Source organism: Hevea brasiliensis, chromosome 15, assembly GCF_030052815.1.
Source record: "Hevea brasiliensis isolate MT/VB/25A 57/8 chromosome 15, ASM3005281v1, whole genome shotgun sequence".
NCBI lineage: Eukaryota > Viridiplantae > Streptophyta > Magnoliopsida > Malpighiales > Euphorbiaceae > Hevea > Hevea brasiliensis.
The window spans coordinates 17,219,145-17,244,798 of NC_079507.1; the positions used below are offsets into that span (position 1 = coordinate 17,219,145).

Consider the following 25,654-nt stretch of genomic DNA (forward strand, 5'->3'; position numbering starts at 1 on the left):
GGTTTGTAATATAAATTGCTATTTTAGACCTGTAAACTTATTATTCTATGCATGTTGATGGACTGGATGAGGGAGCAGGGCTCCCATTTATTTTATATTGTTATGAGTATGTGGAGGGTGAGCTGAGCTCCCCAATTGATATATATTGTGTTTACAGGTCGGGTGAGTCAAAAAATCCCCGTTGAAGGGTCCATTTTATGGCCGGACTCTGTCCGGTTGAATTCTTGAAATTGGGCCCAAATGGGCCTTAGAGTTGGATTAATGAATAGTTAGGCTTACTACGGGCCTCGGGGGTTTTAGGCTGGCCCAGGTCCTAATGCCGGTCCGGCTCATAGATTGGGTCGTGACACGAATCTAGGAATTTCCAGAATTTTCAAGTAAAAAACCTGCAAAATCCTTCTCCCATCAATACCCAAACTCACTACAAAGTTTCAAAACTCACCTAAAACACTTAATAATAAAAAACATAAAATTAATAGGCTTAAAAATGAAAATTTCCAATTTATTATCGATAGTATCGCGAGGTGTACCGACTTGTTTGCTACAGACGAGAGTATTGAAACATTTAAAAGGCCTTTATTCTTAATTTTGGTAATTTATCGGCTTCCAACTTAAATTTCTATGCAATTTTGTAAAAGCCTTTTAAAGTAGCTTCACCAGTGGGAAGCTTAAAACCCTCCACGAACCGAGAAATTACAAGAGCACCTGTCCATCGGGTGACAGCAATCATGACGTGGTAGTAGTCACTTGAAGCACCAAACGCTGTGCCGCCCACAGATACGGCCACTCCAAGCAAACCAGCAAAAGTGTAACAAATTGAATTTCGAGGGGCAAATGAGGAATAAAAAAATTCCAATTCATATCCCGCGTTAAATACAAGCCAAGAGAAAAATACAGAAAAGACCACTGCCCAGGCGCCACTGTCTCACTCTCTCTCTCTCTCTCTCAACTGTTGCGTTCAATTTGGCAAAATTTGGTGCAATTTTTAGGGATCTGAAGAAAAAGCAGAGAGCATGAGTCGGTACCATCGCGATCCTAATCCATTTGATGAAGAAGAGGTCAATCCCTTCTCGGTAATTTTCTCTTCCATCTTTGGTCCTCTCAGATCTATCTATAATTTAATTTCGGTGTTCGATTTCAGTGTTGTAATGGTTTTGTTTATTGATCTGGATCTAGAAAACTATTTGATGCATTTCAATTTTTAAATTTAATTATGTGATTAGATTAAGGTGGTATTTGGTTTGGATTCCTGTTAATTTGCTTTTCTCTAAATGCTTGGAATGTGATATAAATTGATTAAGATGAAAATGCTCATAGTTTCAATAAAAATAATTGATTTTTCCCTCAACCAATTTTAAATTGTTGTCAAGGAATTTTTTTGTGTGGGACTTTGGTCCAAAGTGACAATTATAGTAATTAATAACAGATTTTAAATATAAGGATATAATGTTAATCTTATTTTTCTAAATATCATAATGTTTTCAAAATTAAATGATGTAATTTTGTAATGTCAACTGAACACATTTTTGATACATTCTGAGGAATCTCATTCTCTAGTAAGTGAGAGAGCAAACTAAAGGTTGCTTTATACAACTCCTTTATCTTTTTGGGTTTCTCTTGTTTTCTTTGTTGTTGTTGTGGTTGTTTTTTAAACGCTACAAATTCTCAAGATAAGTGAAGTGGATTATTTTGGCTTTGTAAAGCTCAAGATATGTATGCTTGTGCTTGGTTGAATACCCACTGAAATTTTATGAGATTTACATTTTAGTCCTTTTTATTATTTTTTTTCAATGCTTTCATTTTAAGAACTTAGTTCTTACAAAGTTTGCACCCTTGCTTTTAAACAGTATACCTTTTTTTTGTGTTTCCTTCTTTTTCTTCCTTTTCTTTTTAGTAAATGCCTTTTGCACCATTAACCCTTTTCTTTTCTTTTTTTTTTTAAAAAAAAAAAAAAAACTCTGCTTCCTGTTCTGTTTGACTTAGCATTTCATTTTGTCATAGTTGATATATACTCATGAAGTTGTTGTGTGGAGGATAAATAATAAATTGATTTTATTTTTTCCTGATAAGTATGATAAGTAGCTGTGTAAAAGTGGAGTGTATAGCTGTAGCACTGCTCTATGTTTCCTTTTATTTGGACAGCCAAGAGACAAGGATTCCTAAGATATTAGATTTCTGTGTCCTGCATACAATGAAATTTGCTAAGATGCTTCTCAACTGTATTTAATCCTTTGTTCGGATTCAATGCAAAAGTCGCCATCCATTTGGCAGCCCTTTTTACCTTATGTACCGAAAATATTCCAATCTGCAGTCTATATTTAGCAATTAGTTAAACACTGTTGAAGAGGGAAGGGTAAGGGAAGGAAAGGCGCGGAAGCGGGGAGGGGAGGAGTAAATCTTTACTTCGTTGTGTTTGGGAAGTTAAAAATTAGATAAGAAGGGATAGAGAAGGGAATTGTTTAATTTTGTTTGAATAGGTGGGAAGAAATGAGATTTTAATTATAAAAAAAAGATAATGGTAAAAGGGGAAAAAGAGTAAGTAGGTTATTCCTTCCAATTAGGTGAATTTTTTTACTTCCCAAATCGTGTGTAATAGATTTTACCCTGTAGAAGAGGATGGTTTCCTTCTTTCTTCTTCCCCTTTCTAAAATTTTGAAACCAAACAAGAGAGGATGTGGATTCCCATTTATTCCTCATAATCAAGCTTCTAGGCATGTTAGTATGACTGCTTAATGGAGAGTATAACAACAAATACTTAAAAGGTCAGCATAACTTTTTTTACATAAAAACCATTTTGGAAAATTTAATTTTTTTACTTGTTTGAAGTGGGATTTAAAGGATTGGGGTTTCGATCTAGTTAACTTAATTTTGCCTTAAGTGGGATGCCAAATTAATATGATGGTTTATTAGACACTAATTTTTGGAGGGGTTTTTAAGTATCTGCCATATCAAATGAATTTTAGAAGTTTTCTGTTGGCCTACCTGACCTATACTAGCAAATTTGGTTACTGAAGGTCATAATGTTAATATTTTGAGGTAATTAATGTCATTTTCTAAGAGTCTTATTTAATTCAGAAATTGAATGAAATTTTATTGGATGCAGATAATTTGAAACTTGGAATGGTGAACCTTGCTTCTGTCCTCTGTGAGGTACTGAGGTTACAGGGTAATCTTGAAAAAGGGAAATGTCGCCTAGAATACCTTAGCTAACTGTAATTTGGTTACTACGATGATTTTGAATACCGTGAACTTATTTTATGGATACTGCAAAAATGGATGTATACTCAGAGCTGTGTCTGATTAGGCTGACGTCTGTTTTCCATATGCCATTGATCAAATTGCATCTTCCTAGATCATAGCTGACTGCTTTTGTATGATTTGTAGTTTTTATATATATGTGTGTGTTAGCACACCCAAGCCTATGTTTTCTATTGTTCATGTTTCATTGTGCCCAGTGATGCCACTTACTGAGGATCTTTGCAGAATGGTGCTACTGCTCCTGGATCAAAGACGCGTATACCTCCTTTGGGACCTGAACCTGTTGGATTTGGACACAATGATGCAACAGTGGATATTCCACTTGATACAATGAATGTAATTAAGTTGCTCTTTCCTCTTCATTATCCTATTTTTACATTCTTTCATGAGCTTCTGATTTCTGCATTCTATTAAATAATACAGGATCCAAAGAAGAAGCAGAAAGAGCTTGCAGCTTGGGAAGCTGATCTTAAAAGGAGGGAAAAGGTTATTTTTCAATTCCATAATGAAGCAAATAAGCAAGCTTATCATGTGATTTATTATCTTGTAAATATTGTTTTCGTTGCTGTATGATGAGCATGAATTGCTGCCTGATTGTGAGTGTCTTAAATAGTTGTTGCCTTCACTTTGTAAGATACTTTTTATGTGCAACCTTTAAATCTGGTATTGAGTTTTACGCTTTGCTTTGTCCTCTCCAGGAAATCAAAAGGAGAGAAGATGCTGTTGCAAAAGGTAAGCAATAACATTGGAACCTGCAAGATTTGTTGTTTATATGGTTGTCCATATATGGTCTTTTGCAATGTTTAGTTGCTTATTGTTTTTGTCTTCAACTCCTCCTATCAGCCGGTGTTCCCGCGGATGATAAAAATTGGCCTCCAATTTTTCCCATAATCCATCATGATATAGCGAATGAAATTCCCATTCATGCTCAAAGGCTACAGTATTTGGCTTTTGCAAGTTGGTTAGGTATGAGATTGTGGTTTTCTCCTTGGATGAAAGTTTAGTAATGATATTTTTGTGCTAAAAATTTCCTCCATGGAATCATATGGTTCTTTTTGGAAGTATCAATTTGCAAATTCAAGTTTTGATTTCTAAGTTGTTGTTGTTTTTTTTCTTTATTTTATTTATTTGTTTATTTATTTTTCCGCATTGAGGTAGAGGATAATGTTTTCAAGAGATGGATCTTTGTTTAGGGTTCTGGAACATTTGATTTCATGGCTACCTAGTCTGCATATTGTTGTTTTAAATAATAGCCGTTCATTTGTGTAATGGCCATGTAAAGGTAATATGTTACTATGTAACCCATTGTTTATTATGGGGCAAAAAAAAAAAATTAAAATAATGGTAATGACCAATATATAAAGTCTTTTCAAACTTAAATGCTCCAATATTTTACCATTATTTTAAAAATGATTTTTATGCTTCTCTCTTAGATTTTATTCATGAAACTCCTAGTTCTGTATAACTTTGAAGATCCAACCTGATTGTGCTTGCCAAGAGATAGGTCAAAAGCGACACCTTTTAGGCTATTTAGGTTTTTTGCTCTCTCTCTTTTTTTTTTTACGTTTTTATTTTTTTATTTTTTTTTAGCGTCAATTGTTTCCAGTCTAATTGTGATTGGTTGTGTGAATTGTTTTTATAATTTTTACAAGAGTTAAAGTGTACACCTTCAATGGTTGTTGAGAGTTGTGATGCTAAGTCCTTGTTTGTCACTTCAATTCATTTCATTCTTGCTTTACATTTCTTCTCAACTTCATGACTTGGATGCTCATTCATTCATGCCATGTTCTTTTTTTTCGGTGCGCACAATACATGACAAACTTATACTTAACCTTACCTTACCTTACCTTACCTAAGCTTTTCCTTAATGGATGTGACTTTCACCGTTTGTGAGTGTACATCTTTTACATGTATTCATACCATCTTTGATGTGTGCATATTTCTTAACAAAATGCAGTTTAAAAATACAATTCTTCAGGTTCTTTTACCTTTCTGCAAATTGTTTTATGAATCACAGCATTCCTTTTGTTGGTGATGTGAAAAGGCTGAATTTTTAATGCTTTTAGTATGCTTTCTGACTTGATTGATTAAGGATTAATTAGTAATAATGAAATGAGATGGAAGGAAACTGAAATTGCATTCCTTCTGTTTGAATCCCATCTTAGGTAAAGAATGGATGCTAAAGTTTCTGTTGTTTGAGTTACCATTATCAAGCCCTTACTAATTTCTAATGTTCATAACTTCAGAAAATAAGGGAATACTCGTAATATGAAAATATTTTGTTATGATTAAGGAAGTAGAGTAGTTAGTAAGTTGTGAAGGGAAATATAAGAATTAATAGAAAGGGAGGAAGTAGGTATAGAACTGTTAGAAAATCTGTTGTAATCAGTGAGTGTGTCTGTTACAGTTATATAAGGGGACCAAGTATAAAATAGGAAAAGTACTTGTATTTCTCATTTAAAAATCAAATACAAAGAGTTAGCTCTCTTCTTGTCTATATTCTTTCTAAATTATCTCCCCCTTCTTCTTTTCTGAACCAAGTCTTTTTCTAGCTTCCTTTCTCTGTTTCTGGATTAAGTGTAGGTCTGATACATAACAAATTGGTATCAGAGCATGGTTCCGAGTGGGCTTTAGCTAAAAAATTGTTCATTTGAGTTGCACTTAGGCCAGAATCAAGTTTCTTTATGATCTCTCTCTCTTCTTTCCCTCTAAATTTCTTCCCCTTCTTCCTTCTTACCCTGAATTTTCTTCTTCCCTTTCTTTCCCTACTGCTTCTTGCTCTGTTTCTTCTTCTCAGCAGAACCTTGTTTCTGCTCTTTTTCTTCTGAGAATCCAAATTCCCTTCTCGTTCTCTGCCTTTCGTTTTTTTTTTCTTTACTCCTTGAAATATAGATTTCTTTCTCTCAATATTTCTTTCTTCCTTTTCTAATTTTTCCTGTCCCAAGAACCCTGAAATTAGGGTTTCTTCCTTCAAATTTGGAAACCCATCTTTCTTCCTCAAATTTCTAGTTCTTTTCTTGAAATTTTCCATTATTTTCTTGAAATTCTTCTCTATTCTTGATTTTTCTTCAATCTTTTCTTTTCTTCTATTCTTTCTCTTTGTTACCAATTATTAGCTTTGAAACTCTGTTAGGGTTTCAGATTTGATATGTGGAGAGATTGATTCAATTTTCTGCTCTTGTGAGTTGGAAATATGACTAGATCTGTGATAGTAAGTCAAGAAATGGTTAGGATTGCTGAGCTAGAAGAAAAGATGAGGGATTTCCGAGAAGTGTATCGGGGCCTAAAGGAGGAAGTGAAGAAAACTTCTTTGGAACTCAATTTTTTTAGGAAAGAATTTTGAGCCTTTATGAATATTATGATGAAAGATAAGGGTAAAGAAGTCTGCAGCAATGAGGATGAATTGGCCAGATCTGAGAACAAGGTTTTTGAAAACAGAGGACTGTTGCCTACTTATTTAATTTTCATTCAAAGGATGAAGCTGGAAGAGCCAAATGAAGACCAAGATGCCTCAAGTGAAGTTTTCAATAAGAATGGCAAGGACACTAAGACGGAACATGATTTCATGCTAATGCATTTAGTGTGAGTGAGGATTCTAAGGAGGAAAACACTGAAGAGGGTGATGAGGGGGAAGCAGATTATGCAAGGGAAAAACAGGAGTTGAATATGAAATGAAAGTCCTTTGTTCAATGGCACAAAGGATGATTTTGCCTCAGTTAGAAATGGAAGAAGTGTTTGAGCATAAAATTGCAATATTAGAGATTCAAGTTGCATAACCCAAAGAAATGTTGGATTGGAAAATATCATTGGAGATTAAAGCTGCACAACCCACAGTCTGTAAACCTGAAATCTCTTGCAGCTATGGGGATGGATTGAGCTTACTAATTCAAGAGGACCATGATTTTGAGTTCTATTCTTGTGTTTTCCTAATTTCCATGGAGGATAAATGGGAAAAATCAAGAAGGCTGAAGAAGAAATTAATCTTTAAGGGAGCTACATATATAATTCTTGAAGAAGATTGAATTTGAAAGATGGAGAAGGTAGAAAAAAAAAGGCAAATATGAAGAACTAGTTCTAGTATGCCGTATTTTAGATTTGCACATTAAGATTCAGTATAGGTCCTAGTAGTAGCATGTGGTCTATAATTGTAATATGTTTTTGCTGATTGTTGTTTCTTCCATCATTCTTGAGGTCAAGAATGATTTCAAGGAGTAGGGAATGTTATGATTATGGAAGTAGACTAGTTAGTGAGCTGTGAGGGGAAATATAAGAATTTATAGAGAGGGAGGAAGTAGTTAGAGAACTGTTAGAGAATCTGTTGTAATAAGCTGAGTGTGTCTGTGACAGTTATAGGAGGGGAACGAGTATAAAATATAGGAAAAGCACCTTTATTGCTCATTCAAGAATCAAATACAAAGAGTTATCTCTCTTCTTCTCTATTCTCTCTAAATTTTCTCTCCTTTCTCCTTTTCTCAACCAAGTCTCTTTCTAGCTTCCTTTCTCTGTTTCTGGATGAAGTGCAGGTCTGATACATAACATATTTCTTTTCATTTACATTGTTTTTACTTCATTCTGAAGGACATTATAATTGTCCTGTTTTCCCTTGACATCTTTCCTTCCTATTTTTGTAGTCAAATAGTGGATATTATTGCTGGTGCTTTATTGCTGTTGTTAAAGTTTCTGTTGTTTGAGGTGATCATTGTGAAATGTGGGTTGTCTGGTGCTTTATTGCTGTTGTTTTGTGGTAGCGACATCATGCATCTTGCTATTTGGTGCATTGTTCTCTTGTCGAATCACTGGTTATATAATTTTATTTGAGATTTGTTTAAAGGTTTTTTCGGTTCTCATATTAGCTCACAACTACTATGCAGTAATTACTTGCCTTCTTCTCTTTCTGCATTTGCAGGTATTGTTCTTTGTCTTTTCTTTAATGTAATTGCTGTGCTGGTGAATTGGATTAGAGGCGGGGGTAAGCTTTTTCAGTTGCAGCAGCATATTCTTGATAAGTAAATCTTCCAGGATTGCCATGCAATTTGAATTATCTGATGGGGATCATATTATGCAGGAGTCAAAATTTTTCTCCTTGCATCAATCTATGCTCTATCTGGCATTCCTATGTCATATGTGTTATGGTATAGGCCTCTTTATCGTGCAATGAGGCAAGTGTTTAGTAATCCTTTCTTTATTTTTATATGATTTATAGTGTCCAAAGATATTGTGCTATCATAATCTATACGGAGCAAAAAATAGAAAAGGAGATTGTTGCCATGAATGAAAGGGAAAGTTAAAATGGTCAGGCTAGGATTTATTGATACCATAACCTGACATTGTCATACAAGTTTATTATAAAAAAGAAATGGAAGTCATTGGTTCTTCACCATGTGTGCTTTTTCTATGAGCTTTATGCCCATCTCGAGTTGGGAAATTTGCAGAAAACTTATTATGGCATTCACTATTAATGCCACCTTCTTTCTATTCACTATTGTAATTGATTTCCTCCTGTCTGATGCCTAGGATTGGAAAAATAGTGTTTCTTAGTTGAACATGCCATATGAAAGTGGCTACAGGAAATGGTACTGAAACTGTGGTAGAATATATAATTGTGTTATGCTGTGCCTGCTAGCCCAATTATTAGTCTTTGCATTAGGAGATAATTGTTCCATCCTGATTTCAAATTGCACAACTTCAGGCTTCAGCAGTTTCAGTGCAAGCTCTAATGACATTTTATGGTGTGGGAATTTGGGGATTCTGCTTAATCATTAAAAGTAGAGTAACCTCACCAATGCAACAAGACTTGTCTTCTTCATTTGTTTGTCATTTAAAAACTTAAAATCTTAAGAGCTTCTTCATTTAAATTAGCAACAATTCCAAGATGAGTAATTTTCTGAATAAACCCTAAATATTGATTTTGTTATGAGATCATCATATTTGGTTTTTCTTGTTTCTGTTAAGCCAGGGTCTGTCTTTTATCCGACCAGTAGTGGTGTATATGGGTAAATTGATACATGTGATCAAGGTTGCTAGACTTGCTTTTTTTAACTTAAAAGATTAAATTTTGTGTGTGCGTGTGTTCGAACATTCAAAACGATATAGCCTAGCTTTCAGTCACATTGTTAAACATGATATTTCAATTTAGGGAAAATTACTATATAGTCTATCGATTATGTTAAAATTAATGACTTGGCCTCGTATTTTAAAAAATACATGATTTAATCCCTCACATTTGATTCCGTTGACTATTGGGTCTTTCCTTCCATTTTTGTCAATTTAATCGCAAGAGACTAAAAGGTGGTTAATGAGGGACAAAAGTGTTAATAATTGTAAAAACTTAGGGACAAAAATGTTCATAATGTTAAAAACTAAGGGATGGTGTAAAGTTGAAAAAAAATAGATGAAGGGATGAAAGTGTGTGACGGAATCACAATTTAGGGACTAACTAATGTGTTTTTCAAAGTATGTGGACTAAGTCATTAATTTTGATATATTATAGTGACTAAATAGTAATTTCCCCTTCAATTTATCTTGTTCCTTTAGTAGCTTCTTCACTCATTGAGGGGGATTAATGAACTAGCTAGGTTAGAAGTGGATGATGACAGTAGATGCTTAAGGAAATGAATGGGTTAAAAATATTATTAGAAATTATAATCAGGCTATGTTGTCAAAGGGGAAAAAAACCATGTATTATATTTGAGACAAACAGATCAATCCACATCCACAATAATAACATAAGCTTCACAAAGTTTGATTAAAGTTGCGAAAGTTAAAAACCACATGTCATCACTGAATCTTTTTCTTAGTTTCTAGCATTTTATGTTTCCCCAATTTTTATTTTTCCTTTTTAAAGAAAGAAATCAATCAAGGCCATTTAAAATGAATCCTTTACCCAGAATACCTAAAGTTCATTTTTTTAAAATGAAACAACCAAATTTGGTAAAAGACTAGAACCAAAATAGTAGGGAGAGAGAGAGAGAGAGAGAGAGAGAGAGAGAGAGAGAGAGAAAGAGAGAGAGAGGATGTACTTACCAGAAATTATTGATACTGCTGCTTCTGTTTTTGATCAGAGATGCCAAAATAGCGAAGAACTAAAATCCCCATTTGAAATCCCTAGCTATAGCATTTAGTTACTTTGGTAGGTGGAACTCAAGATACGAAGTTGAAAGAGGTACCTAATCATTTATCATTCTATAAGCAAACCACTCTATTTAAATAAATAAAAAAGAATTAGGTTTTTGATTTTAGACTTCAAAAGCACCTTAGAATCCTGAGTGCATGGCTAAATAAAAACCTAAAATGGCAATGTTTGGACATGCTAAATTAGCGATGGACTTGCTTGCAAATGATTTTACTAACTCAAAGATTTTACCTTGACTGATCTGATTTTGTGTCTCTGTTGAAACATTTATGTGGATTTAACTTGTAGACTTGTAAAATTTTATGAGGTAATGCAAGTATAACAGCAATACATCTGCTAGCAATCTGTGGCGTCATACAGTATTCTAAACTTATTTTTTTTGGTAGTGATATAAGTAATTTTAATTAGTTTATATCTAAATGCAAATGTTTTTCTTCGCATGAATTAGGATTTACCATGCTGAGGTGATGTCAACTAGGAAAATGCTAAACCTTATAGAATTCTTTAAATATTCCTAAATAATAGTATAATTCCTAATAATAGAAATACTCTTTCCAATTTTACAACGAAAAATTAAATCAAAATAATTTCTAATTCTAGTCTTCCTTGGCTGCATCATGATGTTTCTTAAAATGGCTCTTTACTTTAAACCTGCAGGACAGATAGTGCATTGAAGTTTGGCTGGTTCTTCCTATTCTACCTAGTGAGTTTTATCCACTGCCGTAATTGGCTAATGCATCAATCTTCTGATCATTGGATTTTCCTGGTTACCTTTTAATGAGTATGCTCCAATGCAGCTTCACATTGGGTTCTGTATATTTGCTGCTATTGCTCCTCCAATTGTCTTCCATGGGAAGTCATTAACGTAAGTTTTAAATGTTGCAGTTTGCATTACATTTGGATAAACTTATGAAAAGTTAACCATAATTAATAATTTATCTCAATTGATTGCGACCAATTGTTTTCTGCACGCTAATTTTTGTTTTTTTGTTTCCAATTGCAGCGGCATACTTCCTGCATTTGATCTCATCTCTGACCATTTGTTGGTTGGGGTAAGTTGGAATTGTTCGCACTCACACATATATGTATATTTTTCTCTATTTTATTATCACTGCAGCATTTCAAATTTCATAATATAGGGTTATGGTGAACCACCTAAATTTTTATATTTTCTTGTAAAGGACTTATAAGTCATCATTGATCATTCATTACTATATTTTCAAAGATCAGAAAGTTCATCTTTCAAAATATTTTTATTTTTGCCAGAATGTTATTATTGTATTTATGATTGCCACAATACAATAAGGTTTCTTTGATCATCCTTTCTTTTTCGCCTACTTTTTAATGGAAGTTCTTCCATTTCTCAAAAGAGTTAATTTTCTTATTTGTGTTGGTAGTTTAAATGAACAATGAATGCCTATGCTTTCATTGTCACCCTTGGTTTTCAAGGATTATTATGACATCAATTCGAGAATATGGTGGTCATAATTATGCTTGTGTAATTTGTAGTTCAGGAATAGTTATGTTCGTTTAAATAGTGTAATTTGTACCTTTTAAGGGCTGAAGTAGGTATATTTGTAGGTATGAGATTTACCCAACTAAGGGTTGCTATTGGTGTTAGTTTAAGGTTGCCAGAACCCGTAGTAAGTCTAAAACATGGCAAAAACATTTCTTTGTTTCATTTAAACTAAAACCCAAAGCAACTCATGAACAACTATACTTTAGCATTTCCATTGTAACATAAATCCTTTCATTTAAAAAGGAGCTTTGAATTTTGAGCCTTATAAAAACATTCATAAATGCTAAAGTATAGTTCATCCATTCATATATAATCATGAAAGAGTGCTTAGGGTTTAAGGCAAACATACAAGCTATTCTGTTCTTGTATATTACATGCTTATGATAAATTGAAGCTAAGCCCAATAATTAACAGTTTACAATTACAAGTCCATTACAAAGTTCTCAAGTCATACACTAAAACTTGCTAGACCACTGCAACTTTCTAGCCTTTCTGTTAATATCTCTAATCCTGCAACACTTCATCTATGGTTTAAGAGAAAGGGGTCAGCTTTGGAAAGCTCAATGAGTAGGCTAACAATTATTCATTATTAATTTCATTCATCTCATACATTGGAAAGCATACAACTCAACTCAACTCAACTCAACTAAGCCTTTATCCCAAAAATTTGGGGTCGGCTATATGGATTCGCTTTTTCCACTCTGAACGATTTTGGGTTAAATCCTCAGAAATGTTTAATGCTTCTAAGTCATGCTGTACTACTCTACTCCAAGTCAATTTAGGTCTACCCCTTTTTTTCTTTCTATCCTCTAGCCTAATGTGCTCTACTTGTCTAACTGGAGCCTCCGTATGTCTACGCTTCACATGACCAAACCACCTCAATCTCCCTTCTCTCAACTTATCTTCAATTGGCACCACTCCTACCTTTTCTCTAATACTTTCATTACGGATTTTATCTAGTCTAGTATGGCCACTCATCCACCTTAACATTCTCATCTCTGCAACTCTTATCTTAGATGCATACGACTCTTTCAGTGCCCAACACTCACTACCATATAGCATAGCTATGGTCAGACGGTAAAATTTTCCTTTTAATTTATTGGGAATCTTACGATCACATAAAACTACAGACGCACGTCTCCACTTCAACCATCCGGCTTTAATCCTATGACTAACATCCTCCTCACATCCCCCATCTACTTGAAGAACTGAGCCTAGATATTTAAAGTGATTACTTTGGGACAATGCCACTCCATTCAAACTAACTTCTTCCTTATCACCAGTTTGGCCTTCACTGAACTTGCAATGCATGTATTCTGTCTTCGTTCTACTTAACTTAAAACCCTTTGACTCTAGAGTACTTCTCCAAAGTTCTAGCTTCCTATTGACTCCTTCTTGTGTCTCATCTATCAGAACAATATCATCCGCAAACATCATGCACCAAGGAATAATCTCTGGTATATGTTTCATATAAAACTAAAGTAAAAAGGTAAGGGCTTATGGCTGATCCTTGGTGTAATCCAATTGAGATCGGAAAATCTCTTGTGTCCCCTCCGCACAATAGTAGTTGCTCCTTCATACATATCTTTCAATACTTGTATGTACCTAATAGATACCCTCTTTTGTTCTAACGCATTCCATAAGACCTCTCTTGGAACACTATCATAAGCCTTCTCCAAATCAATAAAAACCATGTGTAGATCTTTCTTCCCATCTCTATATTTCTCCATCAAGCTTCTAATGAGAAAGATCGCTTCCATAGTTGAACGACAGTGCATGAAACCAAATTGATTGAGAGAGATAGAAGTATCATGACGTAGTCGATGCTCCACAACTCTCTCCCACAACTTCATAGTATGGCTCATGAGTTTAATTCCCCTATAGTTTGAGCAACTCTGTATGTCTCCCTTATTTTTAAAAATAGGTACTAAAATACTCTTCCTCCATTCATCAGGCATTTTCTTTGAGTTTAGAATCTTATTAAATAATTTAGTTAACCATGCCACTCCCATATCTCCCAAATACTTCCACACTTCAATTGGTATTTCATCGGGTCCACAGGCTTTACCTACTTTCATTCTCTTAAGTGCTTCCTTTACTTCTAAAGATCTAATCCTTCTAGTATAATTTACATTCTTTTCTATTGTTCTATAATCTATATTCACGCTATTTCCATTTTGACTATTATTAAAGAGATCATTAAAATAATTTCTCCATCTTTCTTTAATGTCCTCATCTTTCACCAACACTTTTCCTTCTTTATCCTTAATGCACCTAACTTGATTGAGATCTTGACATTTCCTTTCTCTACTCCTTGCTAATCTATAAATATCTTTCTCCCTTCTTTAGTTCCAAGTTTCTCATATAACTTTTCAAAGGCTGTGCTCTTGCTTGGCTAATCGCCTTTTGCCTCTTTCTTTGCTATCTTGTACTTCATATGCCTCATTATTATCACATTTAGGTAATTTCTTATACCATTCCCTTTTTCTCTTCAACGCCTTTTGTACTTCCTCATTCCACCACCATCTCTCTTTGAGGGTGGTCCATGTCCTTTAGACTCCCCAAGTACTTTTCTAGCTACTTCTCTAATCTTTGATGCCATCTGTATCCACATATCATTGGCCTCCATATCTAGCTTCCATACTTCGGACTCAAGAAGCTCATTTTTGAACGTCACTTGCTTTACTCCTTTGAACTCCCACCACTTTGTTCGAGCTACACTATTTCTTCTGACCTTACTTGAATTGTTCCTAAACTTGACATCCAAGACCACCAACCTATGTTGACTTGTTAAAGCCTCTCCTGGAATGACCTTGCAATCCTTGCATAGAGCTCTATTTGTCTTCCTGGTTAAGAGGAAGTCGATTTGACTTCTATGTTGCCCACTTTTGAAAGTCACTAAATGTGACTCTCTTTTTATAAAGTAGGTATTTGCTAGTATTAGGTCGTATGCCATAGCAAAATCCAGGATGCTTTTTCACTCCTCATTTCAAAACCAAAACCTCCATGAACATTCTCATAACCTTGCCTATCACTTCCTACATGTCCATTCAAATCTCCACCAATGAAAACATTCTCTTCATTCGGTATGCTTTGCATTAAATCATCCATATCTTCCCAAAACCTTTGTTTACTCTCACTGTCTAGTCCTATTTGTGGGGCATAAGCACTAACTATATTTATTGTTTCTCCGTCTAGTACTAGCTTTACTAGTATAATTCTATCTCCTACTCTTTTCACAGCTACTACTGCGTCTTTCAATGTCCTGTCTATGATTATACCCACTCCGTTCTTGTTTCTCTCCTTTCCGGTAAACCACAATTTGTACCCTGAATTACCCACTTCCTTACTTTTCTCTCCTATCCATTTAGTCTCCTGAATGCAAGCAATATTCACCCTTCTCCTTTCCAAGGTATCCACAAGCTCCATTAATTTTCCTGTAAGTGATCCAACATTCCAAGTACCAACCCTGATCCTCCTCCTATCCTGCTCCTTCCTAATTGGTCTCCTTCTATGATATCTTCTATTATTTTCTATGTCTATCTTGTGTTCTGCTCCACTATTTGTTCTATTATCTGTCCTATGGACTAACTTCTTTACCCACACCCGTCCATGATGTGGGAACCCTTGCTCACTTAACACCACACCAGGGCGCCGGCATGGCGCGTCGCTTTCGGATTGGAAAGCATAAAGTATATAATTTTATACATTACAAACAATTCACATAAGATATACTTGTCACTAATGATTTCTCATAACCAATTTGCTCGGTTCATAAAGATACTCCGTAGGACTTTCTCTTATTACATATTATAATCAATATGCTGGCTCATAAAGAAACTCTTCAAGACTTCCTCCATCATAAATAGTGAGTTAGGGGCTTATTAGGCGTTTTATGGTCTTATCATATCATATCATGCATGATAATATCATATTCATATCATAGAGAAAATCAGTGGGTCATCAAACATTTATCGAGCATCAACAACTAATCATACAATAATGTAGTATATTCGCGTTTTAACTTCAAGTGCCTTCGGAAGGCAGTGGTTACTTTGGCTGCCGAAATAATGGTTCAGCAACTGAGCCTGGGAATTTACGGAATTCCCAATCCGCATTCTGCAGCTAAAAAACAAACCAAAACTTGACCACAATACTTTCTAAGCTTCCTAAACATTATGCAACTATACTGCTTGATACACATCCTATTGATAGACTCATAGTCACTTAAAATTTCAACATGCATTCACAAATTCCTTAAAATCCCTAACAATTTCTCAATCCATCATCAAAGTTTTAAACAATTAAAACTCAATTTCAAATGCATAAAACTTCTATTCAACACATGTATTCTAACTCTTAACATTACAACTAACTTTCAGAAACCTAAAATATAACATGCGTCAACCAAGAACAACCTAAATTTGTTACATGCATAAGCTAATTGACAAAGACCCATTCGACCCATTCTTTTTGAAAAGTTAAAACCTTGTACTTTTCTTTGCTTAAGCATATCAAATCAAGCTATGAAGGGAAGATTTATCTCAACTGCATATGCAAAAGAAATCGTTTACCTCTTTGAAGCTTTGACTCCTATACTTGAGATTTAAAATTTATACACTTCCCTTTGGAAAGACTTTAACTTTCACTTAACTCTAGCACAAAAGAAATCATTTAAAATTATCTAAATTTACTCAAGAAGAGAAAATCACATAAGAGAGTTAAAGTTTGAAGTGTAAACTATACCTGAATAGAGAAAAATGGAGAACTTTTTTATTCAATTTTCGTCTATATAGGTCTATAAATACTCATGTTACCCGAGGGGCTTTTGTTAGCCGCAAGTTCTTTCTTCTCTTCCATATTTAACTCTAAAATCTCAAGTCTCAACCTTCTAAGCCTTCTAACAAACACTTATAACACACTTAAAACTCTTACCACTATTCCACTATCCGCAAAACCCTAAGTTTCACCGGAAATTCCAATTATCGGCAGAAATTCCAGCATTAAAAATGATGGATGTAACAAGAATCATTTTCAATACAGGGAACAAAAATAGTTACTATTGGATCATCTAGCGTTAGTCAACAATTATTTAGGTACAAAATGCTCTTGACAAGGTATTATATTTCCTGATTCATGCCAATGTCTTAAATTGTTTTTCTTGTTAATTTACTTATTGTATTTGAGGCTGATTGTGGGAGATTGAGTTCAACATCTTCAAGTTGGAAATTTGAATTTCTTTATTATTGTGATTTTAGAAGATACAAGCAATGCATTTGGAAAATAATATAGTATAAATTTAAATTTATGGTTATCATTAAGTATGCTGTCATATGGGTTTATTTGGGGCATAAGATCATTTTGTAGGTTCACTGGGGACATAAGATCATTTGGTTTGGTTTCTTCTATAAGGCTTTTGAATGTTCAGGTCCAACTAATGTTTTTTGTTTATCATGCAGATTTTCTACTTGGTTGGTTTCGGCTTGTTTTGCTTAGAATCTCTTCTTAGCTTGTGGGTTCTTCAGGTTAGATGCTAAACTTTTATATAATCTTTTGAATATCTATCATGACTGTCCCACCCATTAGCACATGTTGAACAGAAATCATAGTTTACACCATCTTACCAAATCAATTATAAAGATTAGATTAGGGAGTTGATTAGTATTGTCTTCACTTGGTTATGATTTCTGGCCATTTCAGTTCAAGAGGTAGATAAAAGTTTGTTCATTTCTTTACCTAGTAGGGAAATGGTATATCATCTTTCCTTTGTAGAGTTGTTTTGTATTTGAATTATTTGCTTGTGGGGAGTTTATAATACATGAATTTTACTTTTGTGGATTTTTCTTAAAATTTTTCCCCCTTCTTGATTTTGACCAAAATGAGTTGCAATCATGGAAGAATCAATATAAATATTGCATTAGCAAGTGTAGTGGGTTGTGTATATGCAACTATGTTTTTGTGTATTCCTTTTATAACTTGAGTTCTAATGGATTTTTTTTTTCCCCTTTGTTTAAAGCTATAGCGTCTAGTGGCCTCTCTTTTAAGCTTATATTTGGTTTGTTACTTCGAGTAGATTTATAAATAAAGGGGGTTGCTAGCCGATTATGTAAAAGCATGATTTTTGTATCAAATAATTTATAATTTATTAAATGATCTTAATATTTTTATTTAATTTTTTAAATTATTATTTATTTGTAAGATTTATGTCTAAATAATTTAATGGGTCCATGAATAGAAAACTATTTAGTTAAATATATTTGTTAAACTGCAAATTTGAATAATTATGCTAAGTTTGAAAATAAAAGTGTTGGTGAAAGATGAGGATATTAAAGAAAGAGAAATTATTTTGATGATCTCTTTAATAATAGTCAAAATGGTAATAGCGTGAATATAGACTACAGAGCAATAGAAAAAAATGTGAATTATACTAGAATGATTAGATTTTTAGAAGTAAAGGAAACACTTAAGAGAATGAAATTGGATAAAGCCTGTGGACCCGATGGAATACCAATTGAAGTGTGAAAGTGTTTGGGAGATATAAGAGTGACATGGTTAACTAAATTGTTTAATAAGATTCTAAATTCAAAGAAAATGCTTGATGAATGGAGGAGTATTTTAGTACCTATTTTTAAAAATAAGAGAGACATACAGAGTTGCTTAAACTATAGGGGAATTAAACTCATGACTCATACTATGAAGTTGTGGGAGAGAGTTATGAAACATCGACTACGTCATGATACTTCTATCTCTCCCAATCAATTTGGCTTCATGCCTGGTCGTTCAACTATGGAAGCGATCTTTCTCATCAGAAGCTTGATGGAGAAATATAGAGATGCGAGGAAAGATTTACACATGGTTTTTATCGATTTGGAGAAGGCTTATGATAGTGTTCCAAGAGATGTCTTATGGAGAGTGTTAGAACAAAAGGGAGTATCTATTAGGTACATAAAACATGTATGAAGGAGCAACTATTATTGTGCGCACAATGGGAGGGGACGAGATTTTCCTGTCTTAGTTGGATTCAGCTGTAAGTCCTTACCTTTTTACATTAGTTTTAGATGAATTAACGAATCATATACAAGAGAGTATCCCTTGGTGCATGATGTTTGCGGATGATGTAGTTATGATGGATGAGACGCAAGAAGGAGTTAATAGAAAGCTAGAGCTTTGGAGAAGTATTCTAGAGTCAAAGAGTTTTAAGTTAAGTAGAACGAAGACAGAATACATACATTGCAAGTTCAGTGAAGGCCGAACTAGTGATAGGGAAGGAGTTAGTTTGGATGGAGTGATACTGTCCCAAAGTAATCACCTTAAATATCTCGGCTCAGTCCTTCAAGTAGATGGGGGATGTGAGGAGGATGTTAGTCATAGGATTAAAGCCGGATGGTTGAAGTGGAGACGTGCTATGGGAGTTTTATGTGATCGCAAGATTCCCAATAAGTTGAAAGGAAAATTTTATTGTACAGCCATACGACCGGCTATATTATACGGTAGTGAGTGTTGGGCACTGAAGGAGTCATACATGTCTAAGATAAGAGTTGCGGAGATGAGAATGTTAAGGTGGATGAATGGCCATATTAGATTAGATAAAGTCCGTAATGAGAGTATTGGAGAAAATGTAAGAGTGGTACCAATTGAGAATAAGTTGAGAGAAGGGAGATTGAGATGGTTTGGTAATGTGAAATGTAGACATACGGAGGCTCCAGTTAGACAAGTAGAGCACATTAGGGTAGATGATAGAAAGAAAAGAAGGGGTAGACCTAAACTGACTTGGAGGAGAGTAGTACAACATGAGCTAGAAGCATTACACATATCGTTTAGAGTGGTTTAGAGTGGAGAAAGAAAATCCATATAGCCGACTCCAAATTTTTGGGATAAAGGATTAGTTGAGTTGAGTTGTATGCTAAGTTTGAAAATAAAAATTTCATAATAGTACATGTGAATTTCTGCTGTTTCTAAGCTTCTAATTCTCAAATCAACTCAAAACAAATCATAATGAGTCTAACCTGCAAGCTGTCCTATTCACATCCCCATATATTCTCATTAATTCATGTATAAATTTTTTAATTTTAAATTCATGGCTCATGAGAGCTGAAAGAGTTAGAATTATATGTGGCCGCTCCCCTGCAAATCCCTTGAAAGGAAGTGCACGATGCATTTGAAGGTTTCTTTTACACAACTTATTTGCAAGTTGGTATGAATGCTGAAACTTATATATTGAAAATTTATAGAGGAAAAGGGGGATGGGGTGTTGGGTTTTGAACCTGGAGCTCCTGCTGTAACTGGCAAACATTTGATCACTTGGCTACTAGCCAAGAAGCTCCGTAGAAACTATTTTGCTATATTTTATGTGTTCCTTGAACATGTTTGTGAAATTACAGCTACCTTGTTATTATTGTTGTGTTGGTTACTATTAGTCCAATATTAGACAGTATTGTCTTGCTCAACTTGCTCTGTACCCAGTTCACAACTGTGGTCACTGTTTAAAATATGATTGGACATCCCTACGTGCTCTTAAAAGGATTCCAATGTATCAATATTTGCTTGGATAGCCATACAATAACAAGACAATTTGAATGCGCATTGTTGGATTTATATAAATGTCTTTGACATTGTCATGTTTATATCTGTGCAGAAAATTTACATGTATTTCAGAGGGCATAAAGGAGACAATTAAGGTTCCGTGATCCAAATTCAGATTTTAGGTATTGCTGTGCCTTGTTGTGGTTTCGGTATATTCTTATCATGTCAATTCTTGTTGTGATGATTGTTTCAAGTTTATACAATTAGACTGCTTAGTGTAATATAGGAATTAATCTATTCAACTTAAACATGAAGATTTGTTATCGTTAATTTTGTTATTATGTAATATTGCATTGTAGCAATAAAGTTTTTTTAAAGTTCTTGGAGGTTGGAGCTTCTGTTGAATTGCAGTGTCAAGTATCCATTGCAAAAATACGGAGTAGTTTTAAGCACCTAAGACCTGAATTTCTACCTGCCTGCCATCCAAGGCGTTGATCATAATTTATTAAGATACATGGTTTTTAAGCAGGCAGGATCCTTGTGTTGTTTTCAAGGAACTGTGGAATTAAAGGCCTTAAGTCAGAAATCTCTAATTTGATCCAATTAAAACTACTTGTATCTTATGGATGTGATTCAAATTTAATTTAGTTATAAATATTATATACTTTGTATGGATTATTTAATTTCAATAATATATGCATTTTAATTATGTTGGTGAAATTGGTTGGATCTAGTCATATGTAATGTCCATATATTTGGTTTTCATTCGACTGGATTTTTAAATGTTTTTAAACAGTCGGTTAATGACAGTTATTAATAAATATCACCGTCAAATGTTCAACATAGAGAGGCGAAGCTAATCATTGTTTTGCAGTCAACCATTAGCTGATTCATTAATTCTGTATTTCCTATCTTATTGCCTTAATCTGTCTGATTGTCTAAGAAATTTGAAACTTGTCCTGAACCTTGAACATATAGGATATGTTTTAGATTTAAATGTTCCTGGTCCCTTATCTCCAGAGGCCACTCAAGAGGAACATAAAACTTTGGACAAGTGGAAGGAGCATGATATGAGAGCTAAGTGTTACATGCTTGCTTCCATGAGTAATGAGTTATAGAAACAGCATGAGAACATGCAGAGTGCGAGTGAGATCCTTCTTCACCTACAAGAGTTGTATGGTGAGCACAGTAGGAATGCTAGATATGAGATATCTAGGTAGCTGTTCCGCATGAGGATGTCTGAGGGACAAAATGTTGGGGATCATGTGCAGAAGATGATTCGGCTAATTGAGCAGCTGGAACATCTTGACTTCAACATGGATTTCTAACTACAGACGGATTTGATCCTTCAGTCCCTTCCTGAGTCTTTTGGGAATTTTGTGACAAATTTTCATATGACTAAACAGGAATGCACCTTAGCTGGTTTACTCAACATGCTGGTTATTGCCCAAAAGAATATACCGGACAATAAAGGAAAAGAGGTAGCTTTGATTGCATCTTCTTCTACTGGAAAGTCCAACAAGAAGAAGGGCAATAAGAAAAAGAAATCTCAGATTCTTGGTCCTTCCAAGAAAATAGCTAAATAGAAAGGGAAGACTAAAGCTGATGGAGGCAAAGGAAAGTGTTTCCACTGTTAGAAGGATGGGCATTGGAAAAGGAATTGTCCAGAGTATCTTGTTTCTCTGAAGCACAAGAAGGATAAACTTTCGAAAGATATGTCCATATCTTGTTATTTAGATTCTGATGATACTCATAGTTCATCTACAGCTTGGGTTTTAGATACTGGTATCACTTCTCACATTTCTAATGATATGCAGGAACTAGCAAATAGTAGCAGCTTGCATTCTCGAGATGTTAGACTTCGGATTGGCAATAACTCAACTGTTAAAACTTTAGCCATAGGATCTAAATCTTTTTACATGTCTGGACATGTTTTGTGTTTGAATAATATTTTATATGTATCTGATGCTTTTAAGAACATCATTTCTATATCTAGTTTGACTAGAAATGGCTATGAATTTCAGTTCACAGATGATGTTTGCAATATTTATTTTAGAAATAAATATGTTGGTTCGGGTTATATGAATAATGGTCTTTATTATTTGGATAATAATGACAAACACAAAATGAATGCAAGTGATCTAAATAAATGCAATGCCATGGTGAAAAACAACTCTAGTTCAAAATATGTTTGGCACTTAAGGTTATGTCATGTTGCAGAAGATAGGATGGCAAAATTGGAGAAAATGGGGATTCTATCCTTATTGGGCTCTGAGCCTACTCCAACTTGTGAACCTTGCCTTTAAGGCAAAATGACTAGATTACCCTTTGTTGGACAAGGGCTAAGGGCTGAAAATATTTTGGAGCTAATACATAGTGATGTATGTGGTCCATTTAAGGAAATAGCTAGAGGCGATTTTCATTACTTTATTACCTTTACTGGTGATAAATCAAGGTTTGGGTATTTGTATTTGATGAAATACAAACATGAATCTTTTGAAAAGTTTAAAGAATTTAAATCTGAAGTAGAAAATCAAACAGGAAAGAGTATTAAAGCTCTTCGATCAAATTGTGGAAGTGAATATTTGAGTACTGAATTTGATGAATACTTGAGAGAGCATGGCATTGTTTCCCAGCTGACTCCTCCAGGAACACCACAGCTGAATGGTGTTTCTGAAAGGAGAAATCGTACTCTATTAGATATGGTACGTAGTATGATGAGCTGTATTGATATGCCAATCTCCTTTTGGGGATTTGCATTAGAATCAGCTTTGTTTATTCTGAATAGGATTCCATCAAAATCAGTTTCTTCCACACCTTATGAGATATGACATGGAAGAAAATCAAGTCTTAAGCATGTTAAGATTTAGGGTTGTCCAGCTTATATCAAAAAGCTAAACATTGATAAATTAGAAACCAGATCAGAAAATGGTCGATTTGTTAGATATCCAAAAGATAGTTTTGGATATTATTTTTATTTGCCTACATCACAAAAGGTTGTGGTCAATAGAGATGCTACATTTCTTGAACAACAGTTTGTTCAAGAAGGAGGTAAAGGAAGGTAAATAGAGTTAGAATTGGAGAATTCTGACCAACCAACAGATCAGATGGATATAGATCCATCTAGTCAACCTACACCTATTGATGAAACATCTACAGCTATTCCTTATAGAACAACCAAGGTATCTCACCCACTAGTGAGATATGGTTTCCTTCATGATGAAGAACAAGAGTTGTCTACTCATGAAGAAGTAGATCATGGAGATGGCCCACTTACCTATGAAAAAGTTATATCAGATATAGACTCTTCAAAATGGATTGATGCTATGAAATCCGAGATTGATTCCATATATAAGAATCAAGTTTGGGATCTTGTTGACCCATCTAAAGGTATTGTACCTATAGGGAACAAATGGGTTTTCAAGAAGAAAATTGGTTTTGATGGAAAGGTAGAGACCTATAAGGCAAGGCTAGTAGCGAAAAGGTTTCGCCAAAGGCAAAGAATCGACTATGAGGAGACTTGCTCGCCTGTTGTCATGCTTAAATCAATTAGGATTCTATTAGCAATAGTTGCATATTATGATTATGAGATTTGGTAGATGGATGTCAAAATAGCTTTTCTCAATGGATACATTGAAGAAAACATTTTCATGGAACAACCTAGGGGTTTTGAATCCCAAGATGGTTCCAAGGTATACAAGCTAAAGCGATCCATTTATGGGTTGAAGCAAGCTTCGAGGAGTTGGAACATCCGTTTTGATGAAGCCATTAAATCATTTGATTTTATAAAAAATGAGGATGAGTCATGTGTATATAAGAAGGTTAGTGACTGTGCTATCACTTTCCTTGTCTTATATGTGGATAATATACTGTTGATGGGTAATGACACAGGTATGTTGACAACTGTAAATGTATGGTTGTCGAATACATTCTCCATGAAAGACTTAAGGGAGGCAACCTATATTCTTGGGATTCACATCTATAGAGATAGAGTGAAAAGAATAATTGGTCTATCCCAAAGTCTATACTTGGAAAAGGTGTTAAAGATGTTTAACATGCTTGATTCCAAGAGAGGATTGTTACCAGTGAGACATGGTATTCACCTTTCTAAAGATGTCTCCAAAGACACCTGAAGCAAGAGATAAGATGGTCAGGATTCGATATGCTTCGGCTATTGGAAGTTTAATGTATGCAATGTTGTGTACTAGGTTGGATATCGCATATGCTGTTAGTTTGACTAGTAGGTATCAATCCAATCCAGGTTTGGAACACTAGATAGCTGTCAAGAATATCCTTAAGTACTTGAGAAGAACTAAGGATTTATTCTTGATCTATGGAGGTGGAGACTTGCAATTGGATGGTTATACTGATTCTGATTTCTAATCAGATATCGATGATAGAAAGTCTACCTTTGGGTATGTGTTCATTTGTAATGGAGGTGCAGTCAGTTAGAAGAGTTCCAAACAGAGCACGACTACAGATTCCACTACCGAAATTTGAGTATATTCTTTGCATCGAGATCTTTGCAAAGGAAGTCTTGGATAAAGAAGTTCGTGATGAACTTGCAGTAGTTCCTTCCATTGAGTCGCGGTTCCACTACACTGTGACAACAATGAAGCGATCATCTGAGCTAAGGAACCAAGGTCTCACCAGAAATCCAAACACATAGAAAGGCGCTACCACATTATCAGAGAAATAGTTGGACGAGGCGATGTAGCCATGCAGAAAATAGCATCAGCTGAAAATTCAGTTAATCCAGTCACTAAGCTTATGTCACAGACTTAGCTAGACCGACATCTTGAGAAGATGGGTCTAAGAAATTGTAATGAATGGCTCTAGTGCTAGTGGGAGATTGTTAGTAGTATGCCATAGAGCATATCATTTAGTATGTATTTTGTACATGTTTTTATTAATAAAAGACATTTCCACTTTTGTGTTTACATAATATATTTATGTGTAATAGAAAAGGTCCATTGATATTTTGTTAGAAATTCTATTATTAAGTTGTTAAAAATATAAGTGACAGTATTTCTAGTACAAAGTATCATAAATAGGTTCACAATCGAGGATACTTCATAATTAGGACATGACTTATCCAGAAAGATTGTATTCATGTTTGTTTTCAAGTTATTTATATGAGATATAAATAAAATAAAATGGTGAGTCTCATGCCATATAACAGACATGATAGGCACTTATACATGATAAGTAGGCCGAACCAG

The 25,654-nt window shown here is 34.4% G+C and overlaps 1 protein-coding gene across 7 annotated transcripts in view; it reads left to right on the forward strand.

Moving 5' to 3' along the window:
• Positions 1-881: 881 nt before the first annotated feature.
• LOC110660366 (secretory carrier-associated membrane protein 4) overlaps positions 882-25,654 on the forward strand; it is a 30,319-nt gene continuing 5,546 nt past the window's right edge. Inside the window, exons 1-13 of one of the 7 annotated variants that reach the window (XM_058137314.1) lie at positions 882-1,073; positions 3,484-3,594; positions 3,682-3,744; positions 3,957-3,990; positions 4,102-4,224; positions 8,165-8,227; positions 8,324-8,417; positions 11,048-11,093; positions 11,188-11,255; positions 11,394-11,442; positions 17,369-17,434; positions 20,545-20,614; positions 21,839-22,460. In XM_058137314.1, coding sequence (XP_057993297.1) covers positions 1,014-1,073; positions 3,484-3,594; positions 3,682-3,744; positions 3,957-3,990; positions 4,102-4,224; positions 8,165-8,227; positions 8,324-8,417; positions 11,048-11,093; positions 11,188-11,255; positions 11,394-11,442; positions 17,369-17,434; positions 20,545-20,586 — 819 coding nt within the window. In that variant the 5' untranslated portion in view covers positions 882-1,013 and the 3' untranslated portion in view covers positions 20,587-20,614; positions 21,839-22,460. The other 6 variants (XM_021818659.2, XM_021818660.2, XM_021818661.2 and 3 more) reach the window with 6 other exon arrangements.